Source organism: Sorghum bicolor, chromosome 5 (genome assembly GCF_000003195.3).
Source record: "Sorghum bicolor cultivar BTx623 chromosome 5, Sorghum_bicolor_NCBIv3, whole genome shotgun sequence".
NCBI classification, from domain to species: Eukaryota; Viridiplantae; Streptophyta; class Magnoliopsida; order Poales; family Poaceae; genus Sorghum; species Sorghum bicolor.
The window spans coordinates 1,808,039-1,818,622 of NC_012874.2; the positions used below are offsets into that span (position 1 = coordinate 1,808,039).

A 10,584-nucleotide genomic window follows, 5' to 3' on the forward strand; every position below is an offset into this window, starting at 1 on the left:
GTTCGTTTGACAATTCTGGACTGGATCAATTAATGTGCCTTTTAGTATGTTGATGCAGAGTTGAGCTGGTAACGTGACATCTTCTCTTGGAGCATAATCTGTTCATATCACTCTGTTGTCACTCTGCGTTCAAATGCACATGTCTTAGCAAACTGTAAAAGCAGCATAGCTGCAAGTGCGCATGGACCTGGGAGAACATGATGAACAGCTGTTTCAGAGACTGAAGTTCCCCTACCCAGTCGTGCAGTGCAGCATGAGAACAGGCATTGGCTTGGCAATTGCAGCAGTTGCTCGCTGCTCTCGGACAAGTGCAGGTTCTCCAGTGACAAAGGCATGTGTGGCTTGACCTTCAAAGTTGACAACGCTTCAAGCCTTGGACGCTGAAGCAACACGCTGGTCTTTCCGATGGCAAAACGGTGGCACATTTCGTCGAACGGGCTGGGGGTGGGAGTGGGAGTGCACTGCTCCATCCACCGTTTTCTCAAGTACCAAAAGAAACTGTAACATACACTGCTTGTTCTGATGAGTTGACTTCTAACAAGATGTGCCAATTATACAAGTAGACGGTGCAACATGCTCCAGTGGAGTATAACGGGCACAAGATGGACGAACACTAGTGATTAGTAACTGATGAAATTCTGATTTTCTTCGTGGCAAAGCAGAAAAAACTCGAGGATGCAACATAGCTTTAGCGTTGGTCACTTTGTAAATCAACTACTCAGAGTCTTTCCTGCTGTATATTCATGTTTTAGTCTGTTGCTCTCTTAGTCCTCTAGTTTCAAATTATAAGACGATTTCGTTTTCCTAGATACATTGGTTTACTATACTAACATACCGATTATTTAAATGCATAGTGTATTGACAACATACCTCCCACCATGAGAGGTAAACTGAGTTTTGTGCTTCTTATACTACTACGATTAGTAGGTAAACTGAGTTTTATGCTTCTTATACTACTATCGAAGATATACTACGATTAGTCTGGTTTCCTGGCAGGCAAGGTAAGCAGAAATGGCATAGGATGACCGGGGACTAGCGAAGATATCTGGTTCCTTAATCTATAAATATGAATAGAGCATTATTATCGCTGAGCCGAACCAACACCTGTATCACGATCTGATTCCCCTGAGATCACGTCACATTTCCTGTAACCAAAGGGTTCTACACATTGCGATATGCCAATGTATGAAGCATTTGCTAGCCACAAATTTAGTATACCTCCCAACACTCTCAAACAGTGGGAACACCATGAAATGATACAGCCAATTCAACCAACCATACAGCAGTATTTTTCTCCAACAACAAATCAAGAAACAGTCATTTCAGCCATAGCTTTTCAGCCAAGCCAACAATATAGAAACTGAGCCATTTTTACTGTTGGATTCATTTGGCTGATAAGCCATGGCAGAAAGCACTGTTGGCTGATTTATTGTGAGAGAAAAACACTGCTGAATGGCTAGCTGATTCGGCTGATAATCCCAAACCAACACCAATAATTGACTACAGAAAGAGCAAAGCCCCAATATAGAATATTACCCATTGAGTAACAGCAGCACAGCAATAAGAGACTCAAGTAGACTATAAGCAAGCATAAAACAAGATTTTGGATGCAAACACTGCAGTAGGGCCATCAGCACACTAAGAACCATCAGATAATTATCCCACTAAGGACCATCAGATAATTATCCCTCTGAAATACCCCCTCCATTCCTAGATATGACAATACATCTAGAAAAGTCAGAACTTGCAATTTGGAACATAGGAAGTAAACAGCAAACAAACATGTACAATTGAACAGAGCACTCCCTCTAGCGCTAGCACTATTGAGGATTTTATTGGGCGTGTTGCAAAACAAGCTCCCTCTTTTTCCATCAAAACAATCACGTGTGCAATCTATACCACAATACTTCTATGGCAAGTGACAGTATTTTTTTCTCTCCAAACACTATATTACTACTATGAATATCACCCCTTAAAACAAGCCATTCCAGTCACAACTATATCAGCAGCACCTACATCCAAATAATCATACCAGAGGTGGTAACAGAAGTGTCTGATAAAAAGGAACTACACTAATCATGAAAGCAACTAAGTTGATACAAAGGATTATATAGGCAGATTAACTACATTAATCATGAAAGCAACATTTGACACCCTAAAATTAAAGTGAATGGATGGAAACAAATCATCCAAAACTGTTATAAATCATTTTATAGCTCACTCCAGTGCGAAGGATATAGAAACCACATGCACAATTTACTCCCTAGTGCTTTCAAGCATCAGCTACAAGTAAGATCATTTCAACTTCAACCTACAAACATACTAAAATTCAATGTGCCATTATCTAATAATCTAACAGCACTAATGCAATCACTACTCTCAATTCATGCAATCAATTCAACTAGGCATAAACAAACAGAAAGTCGCACAAGTGAACTAAACACAAAATAGATAACGAGAAAAATCAGAAGGCAAATAATGTGCTAGATATAAGATAACAATCAAAACATACTTCAGGGGTTACTAATAGGCGACCATATCATAATTACTCGACAGAGATAATGACAAGAAAAACATACTTCAGAGACTAATTAATAGTCTTCAAAATCTCCTCACATTTAATACCACAATGCCAGTCTAAAACATTAAGGTAGGTAAAGCAGAAGCTAGATATAGATAAGCAGCTCCATGGACAGGAAATGAAGCCACGAACAACCAGAGCGATCTTGCAAATTTGCGACCCAGCAAAGCAATCGCTCAACGGTAAGACTTTTGGAACCTGGCGCGGGCTCCACGACCACCGAACTTCTTGGGCTCGCAGCGCCTGGGGTCGGCGACGAGGAGTGTGCGGTCGTAGCGAGAGAAGATGTCCTTGACCTCCTTCTTGGCGGCCTCGTCGACGTACTTCTGGTAGTAGGCGACGAGCCCCTTGGCGACGGCCTGGCGGATGGCGTAGATCTGCGACGTCTTCCCGCCGCCGCGGACGCGGATCCGCATGTCGATGTCCTTGAACCTCGACCGGCCGGCCAGCAGGATGGGCTCGAAGGCCTTGAGGCGGAGCATCTCCGGGCGGATCAGCTCGATCGGGACGCCGTTCACCTTGATCAGCCCGCGCCCCGGCTTCGTGTACGCCACGGCCACGGCGGTCTTCTTCCGCCCGAAGCACTGGACCGTGCCCGGGGTAGGGCGGCTCAGCACGGACATGGTTGCGGTGGTGGCTGCTGGGTTCGCAGCGGCGGCGCTAGGGTTTTGGCGGCGGCGGCTTTGGGGGGAGGGGTGCGGCGGAGAGAGGGGGCCGGCTGGAGTGAGTGGCTTTTATAGCCTCGAAGCGTTAGGGTTTTGTGTGGTGCTGATGCGGCTCTGAGAATGGCATGTGGGCCCGTGGAGCGTTTGAGATATATGGGCCGGAGTGCGTCTTGGGGGCCCATGTTGTTGTTGGACGAGACATTTATTGGGCTAGGCCTCTAGAGGCCCATGTCTTGTGATAAAAGGCCATGGGGGAAGGACGCGAAGAGGCTGGAGGGTTTCGGCCCTCTCGAACACTACTTGATGTTTTTGTTAAAGTCCACCGGTCCCTAAACCTGTACTGTCGTGTCATCCCGGTTCGTAAACTTACAAATCGATCATTTAGGTCCTCGAATTTGTTCGTCTGTGTCATCTCGGTCCCTAAACTTGTTCAGTTGTGTCATTCCGGTTCCTAAACTTAGAAATCACACTTAAATTTGTTCAGCTGTGTCATCCCGGTCCCTAAACTTGGTTTTGAATCTCATCTGGGTCAAAACAAAGCGATTTAAAACTCTATATCAAAAAATAATTCATAACTTTTTCATATAAACTCGAATAAAGACAAACTTTATACCAAAGTTATAGTCCTCAACACAATCTACAACTTTGTAGTTGAAAAGTTTTTTATTTGAAGTCGTTTAGTGTTATAAAATTTAATTTTAAATTTTAAATTTCAAAATCTATAAACTTATAAAAAATATTTTAGGACCCTAAATGATTTTAATTTAAAAACTTTTCAACTGCAAAGTTGTAGATCACGTCGCTGCCTACAATTTTGATATAAAGTTTATCTTTATTTGAGTTCATATGAAAAAGTTATGAGTTATTTTTCAATATAAAGTTTTTAGATTCGTCCTGTTTTGACCCAGATGAGACTTAAAAACAAGTTTAGGGACCGGGATGACACAATTGAATAAGTTTGAGGACCTATATGGGAGATTTTTAAGTTTAGGGACCAGAATGATACAACCGAATAAGTTTAGGTACCTAAACAGTCGTTTTGCGAGTTTAAGGACCGAGATGACACACCCAAACAAGTTTAGGGACCGCTGATGGACTTTACTCTTTTTGTTAACTGCTAAGTTCTTTTCAATTATACCAGTTGTACATAAGGTAAAATGATGGATTTAAACTGCTTCTACCCTTGTCCACATGAGTAAAATGTAAATCCTCTGCATATAAAAATGCACTCCATATCATCGTATCAGTAGTTATCTGCATCCTAAAATGGCCATTAAGCTTTTTATTATCATTGCATTGGCATATCCACATGCTAAAGGGTCACTAAAATACGCTCATGGTTGTGTTATGCTTATTATTATTTTTGGCTCATTGGCATACCAGATGTTAGTTAAAAAGGATGCAGCAAGCGGCAATTCTGTGCGGAATTATGTGTTTTGTGGCCTGGAGGATATGACAAATCCCCTGTTAATCTAGTGCTTTCACCTAATAGCAGAGAAATCTGGATTTGATCCTCCTTGCTGTCCAATTACAATGCTGCCTTTGGTAAGCTATCTGTTTGGAGTTGGAGCTTCTGGTTTAGAGAAAAGTCCCCAATAACAAGTGTGAAGTTTGCAGTTCCGGGTTTTTGTCAGAAGGTCAAGACATGAAGCCTTTTCTGGTGTCAGGGAGGACGGAGGAACGAGTTGCTGATCACGTAGCATTGGTGTTGGTTGCAAGTAGTGGTTTGCTGTGGCTAGTTTGCTGCCCTTGTTTTGAAAATTGGGTTGTATTTCTTTGTGGCTGTATCATAGTTTGCCTTTGCCCTAACTAATGTGTACCAGGGGACTTTCTTCGTGGTTAGGTTACTGCCCTTATTTCAGATGTTGATATCTTGCATCACTTGCTCTTACCAATGGAGGCTGCACCGCTGCAGTTGATAGTTCAATGAATGTCCTCTTGCAAAGTGACTTTATGCTATATTAGTTCTCAGAGGGTGTTGAAGTTCATCAGAGTCGTCTTGTTCGTTTGTTTGATAAGTTATGGCAGAAAGTACTGTTGGCTGATTTGTTAGGATAGAAAAACATTGTTGAATGGCTGGCAAATTCGGCTGATAAACTCAAGCGAACAAGGTATTTTGTATTTGACAAATATTGTTCAACCATGGACTAACTAGGCTCAAAAGGTTCATCTCGCAAATTACAGACAAACTATGTAATTAGTTACTTTTTTATCTATATTTAATACTTCATGTGCCGCAAGATTCAATGTGACGAAAAATCTGAAAATTTTTGCAATTTTTTTAGAAACTAAACAAGGCCTTAGTTCCACCCAAGATCTAAAATCAAAAAACTTTTCAAGACTTCTATCACATCGATCTTGCAATACATGCATAAAACATTAAATATAAATAGAAAAATATCTAATTGTACAATTTGTCCATAATTTATTTATAATTTGCAAAATGAATCTTTTAAGCCTAGTTAATTTACGATTAGACAATAATTACCAAATACAAATAAAAATACTATGATAGCCAACCAGTTTTTGAATCTAAACAATCCCTTATTTCCATTTCCAGTCTCAGATCGCTGCTGCACTCGTGTGGTGGGGTGGATGGTGGATCTCATCTGTCCACCATTATATCAACTAGTATAAACCGCGCGCATTTGCGCGTGAGCATAAGCGGACATCTTTAGGTTTGTACAGCTAGGATTTATACGTTAGATATATTGCTAATGTATATAATTAGAGTACGCGCCACGTAGAGCCACCCCAATATATAAGTAGATATACATAAAATTTGTATCAGCCTATAAACTTCCGTGTAAATTGAGGATATTTTTTGTGTCTACTGAAAATTTAATATCTAAGCAATACGTATTAATTTGTTCTGATCGTGCACATCAATTCAAAATATATTTTAGTTCAGCAGAGTTCCAATCGACATGAGTCTAAAACAAGCTATACATTGAGTAGGTACAATACATAGCCTAGCGCAGAATTAGCAAAGACGAACATCCAGATCAGCGGAAACCTCTCAAACGTCTAGATCAAAATGGGTAGACGAAGTCGCGTCAGTGACGAACTGGATGACACCATAGAAGTTGACTTAACATCCTGAGTTTTCATCACCTCATTTCTTCTGTGTTTTCGGCTGTGCAAGTCTGCGGAAGTTTATCTGCGACTGTCACAATTGTGGTTCTCTCTCTACTATAGTGGTCTTCAATCTTCATTATATCTATATGATTGTTAGAATTAGCCATTATAATGAAAGGCTAGGAAAAATTCATTCGAATTAAGTTTCAAAACAGATTTGCTTTTCTACACAAATTGACAAAGTGAAAATATGACAATATGCAATAAGAAGAATTAGGCAGTACATAACTATTATCCTGAAATGAATATGACAGTTTAAAAATAAGAATGAACTAAGTATTGTTCAGTAGAGACCTCTACAGTTGAAGAGAATGAAGTATACACCCTATAATGTCTCAGAAGGCACCAGTTCAATATTATTGCCCGAAGTCATACCTTCCCAATTAATAACACAGAGGGTGGAGTCTTTTTTATCGTAGCAAAGTTTTGTATGAATACTAAGATAGGTTGTACGCATTAATATCGCACGTATGGTAATAGAGACTGCAGTATCTGGAGAGGCGAGAAAACAATGTGTGCAATGTCTGGAGATATGAGAAAGTGGAGATGAGGCTCACTAAAGAAAACAGAGACTTAAAAGAAAACTATAAAAAAAACTGTAATCCTGAAAGAGTACCATGACTCTCCAAATTTCAGTGCTCTATCTAATCTTCTAAGCATGGTAATGGCAGCACAACAACCACCATTGAACCCTCAAGCACTCAATAGTACCGACAAGATTAGGGAAGGAACCTTTAAAAAATGGAACATCAGTGGCTACTCCTAAGATCCTGTTTGTTTTCAATTTCCACTACGTAGTCTGTTAGGAAGCTGTACAAAATAAAACAACAATGGCTACTCTTAAAATACTATTTGTCTTCAATTTCTATTACATTTTGTCCTTTCTGTTTTCATTACACTTCATATATTGGTTGTCAAATATGTCTCGTAAAATATCCCTATAGAAAAAATTTCAATAGCCATATTCAAGTTTTGCTCAATAATCACTCCATTAGGTAGAGAGAAATATTATAATCACACTGTAGAATTTTTTTTAGTAGTCTACATAGTAACATAGAGATTTACACTCACGTGTACAGCTTATGTAGCATATCTAAAAAAGTAGCATACAGATTTATACTAATGTGTACAGCTTGGTTCACTTAGGCAAAGAAAACTGAAAGGATGGTAAACTAAAAATTAGTACCTTTATCTTAACTCTGTAAAAAGATCTACAAATGATATAGTGCTCGGCCTGAAAAGGCAAACAAAACCTTATCAATGCTCTGTATCCTTATCCAAGGAACGAACCGAATATACAGAGAATAACTAAAAAGAAGCCGCTACTAATCAAATTGTGTACCGGTCAACTGGACCAATTGTGCATGAACAAATTCAAATTGATAAGTTCCATAGGTTTGTGTTCTTCTGTTTGCATAAAGTAAAAGAATACATGATTTGAAGCCTATCATCATTTTATAACTGGAGAAAGGTTTATTGCAATAGGAGAGAACTGATTTATGAATTATCACAAATTAATGGGAGGACCATTACCTCCAGGGGTATAGGATCGGAGCACAAGAACCATTCTAGTATTAATTATCACACATGCACCCCAGCAATAGATGCATACTGATTTGCCTGAATTAAGTTTGCTAGCATCACATAAAAGGCAATCATAAAAAACATATCATTTTTATCACAACCTAACTGTCGCTAAGATATACTCAGTCAAATTAACTCTAGAGAAAGTTCTTGAAAATTTTATCAACACTTTTGCGGACTTAAATGTTACAACATGCTGTGGAAAAAATAGTATCGTGTGAAAAAAACAAAAAGAATTATGTGTACAAATAACTTGCCTCTGCGTGCTTACAAATATTAATTTATGGATGCACACCGTCTTATCTCTTTTTGTGAATTGATATGGTTCATTACTTCTAATCCACGACTAATAAAATAGTGAATATGCTACAAAATCTCTAAATTGTGATAAAAGAATAAATATGGTAGCCATTAGATAATATTTATGGAGCTAAAATAAGGAGAAAAGACTTTTTCAAACACCTATGAATAGGAATCTTTGAATTAGCACCAGATAAGTTATAGTCATAAAAGGACTTCAATATAGTCAGGGGCATATAAACTGTCCCTTTCCTGCAATCAAACTTTGGGAGCAACATGAACTCTTTTCAACTTTAGCACACAAACTGAAGGTGGGCGACGATACATGTAAAATCATAGGCAACTATATGTATTGTCCTTGCTCAAGGATGGATATAAATATACTGAATATATTACCAACACACAGGAAATTGTAGGTTATTGGTAAGTGTCAAAGGCATACAGAAGCATACATAGACACAAGAAGTAAATGTGTTGTGGAAAATAATTGAATCCGAGATAATAGAAGGGAAAATTAGGAATATACAAAGAAACATCTTGCAACATAAATATCTCTATTTTTTTGACCGAAGTCAACAAGAGAAATCCCAGCCTATTTTTTTTTATAATTTTTTATAATACAGACCTGTTTAAATTCGCTGCCACAGGGAGTCAAACCCAGGTCTGCTGGTGCTACTCAGGTGCTCTAACCACTAGGCTAGAAGCCCTTTCGCAATACCTCTATTTTTAGCCATCTAAAAATGAGGAAGATCTTATTTTTTGAAGGCCAACACCTGTATACGCCTAACACTTAACACCTAGCACCTCTAATAAAATACTCAATACTTAGCAAATGGAGGGACCAATAACACTTTAACACAAGATGTTGCATCTGCACCGAAGGAAGCAACTCCACTATACCAGTATGGATAGCACCTTGTCAAACAATCTCAAGACCATTTTTTTGGTCCTGCACTGGTTTGTTTTTACTATTCTAGTCACCATCTTAACTATGCAGAAGGCAGGTAGCTAACAGAAAAGAACGAGGTGGGATTTGTACAGCATACCAGATATGCCACACTTCAGAAAAAGAGAAATAAGCCCTTCAGTGTAGCCATAATAACCTACATAAGCAGGAGGAAAAATGCAACGTTAGATAGCCACATTTAGAACAATCAGGTGGAAAACAGTATTCCAATGGCATCAAGCACAAAATGAGGAGGCATTCAGATCAAACAACCCAAAAAGAATTATGTAAATCACGGGGATCACAATAAATGGAGAGAAGCTGTCACCTTTTTTGAGGAATTTTTACTGCACCGAAGGCAAAGACTTCATTATCATCCTGGTTTTAAGAGGGTAGAACCTGAGTTTGTTGTAGTCCCCAAATAACTAAACAAAGGGATAAATCAATCAATTAATCAAAAACAGTAGTAGAAAGTATGCATTTCCATTGTATGTATCCAAAAGTACCTTATCTGGGAACATGTACTTGAATGAAAGGCAGTTAGCACAATATTTTAGTTGAATAAAAGGTAAATAGCACAACATTTATAGAGAATATACCTCTAGTTCCACAACTAAGTGTTGGAGTTCTCGTTCCTTCAACTTTAGCTTCAGCTCCTTAATCTAAGTAAAGTTGAAAAAAAAACATGGTTTAAGAAGGGAAAAATATATAAAATAAATACAAGACTGTTGAGAAATCATAATTTTTTGTTTTGAAAATAAATGGCAGGAAGTTGGTTACAAAATCGGTTATACAGTATATTTGAAGATAGCACATGATTCAAGAGTTGCCTTTAGTTCTTGCTCCTTCAGCCTGAGCTCCATCTGACGAAACAAATAATAGTAATATTAACAAAACCCGATCCATAACATGTTTGTATAGCAGAAATTTAATTCTACAACTGATGGTTCATGTTCTTGTTCCTTGAACCTGAGGTCCACCTCTTTGATCTGAGAAAAGCAAAAAAAATAAAAATAAAAAGAGAAATGATAACTTGTAAACTATTATTTGCTTGAGAAATTGAATTCTCAGATAAGTTTGGCCGTGTAGGTTTGCATTTTAAGAAGCGGTCATAGACAAGATAAAGACAACTTGCGTTAGCAAGGTGCTGCCGTTGAATATGTTGGAAACCCAACACACTGCAACTAATGACCCTTGCTCACAGTGACCTAAAAAGTAGTAATAGTGGCTCATAAGCAGACATACATTCAGTAAATGCAACCGCAGTCTGTAAATGCCATGTATTAAGCACACAGGATTGCATCTACAAACCATACAACATCAAGATATTCTCTAGGAGGACATTTTGGAAGGCACCAGTTCCATGAACT

The 10,584-nt window shown here is 38.5% G+C and overlaps 1 protein-coding gene and 1 long non-coding RNA gene across 2 annotated transcripts; both read right to left on the minus strand.

Moving 5' to 3' along the window:
- Positions 2,496 to 3,302, minus strand: LOC8068750 (40S ribosomal protein S16). The gene has a single exon (XM_002450144.2). The coding sequence runs from the start codon at positions 3,202 to 3,204 to the stop codon at positions 2,758 to 2,760; it is 447 nt and encodes a 148-aa protein (XP_002450189.1). The 5' UTR covers positions 3,205 to 3,302; the 3' UTR covers positions 2,496 to 2,757.
- Positions 6,113 to 10,319, minus strand: LOC110436032. The gene is made up of 6 exons (XR_002453728.1): positions 10,009 to 10,319; positions 9,814 to 9,876; positions 9,543 to 9,639; positions 9,315 to 9,371; positions 7,571 to 7,618; positions 6,113 to 6,466 (listed from the first exon to the last, which is right to left on the minus strand). It is a non-coding gene; the product is annotated as an uncharacterized LOC110436032 (long non-coding RNA).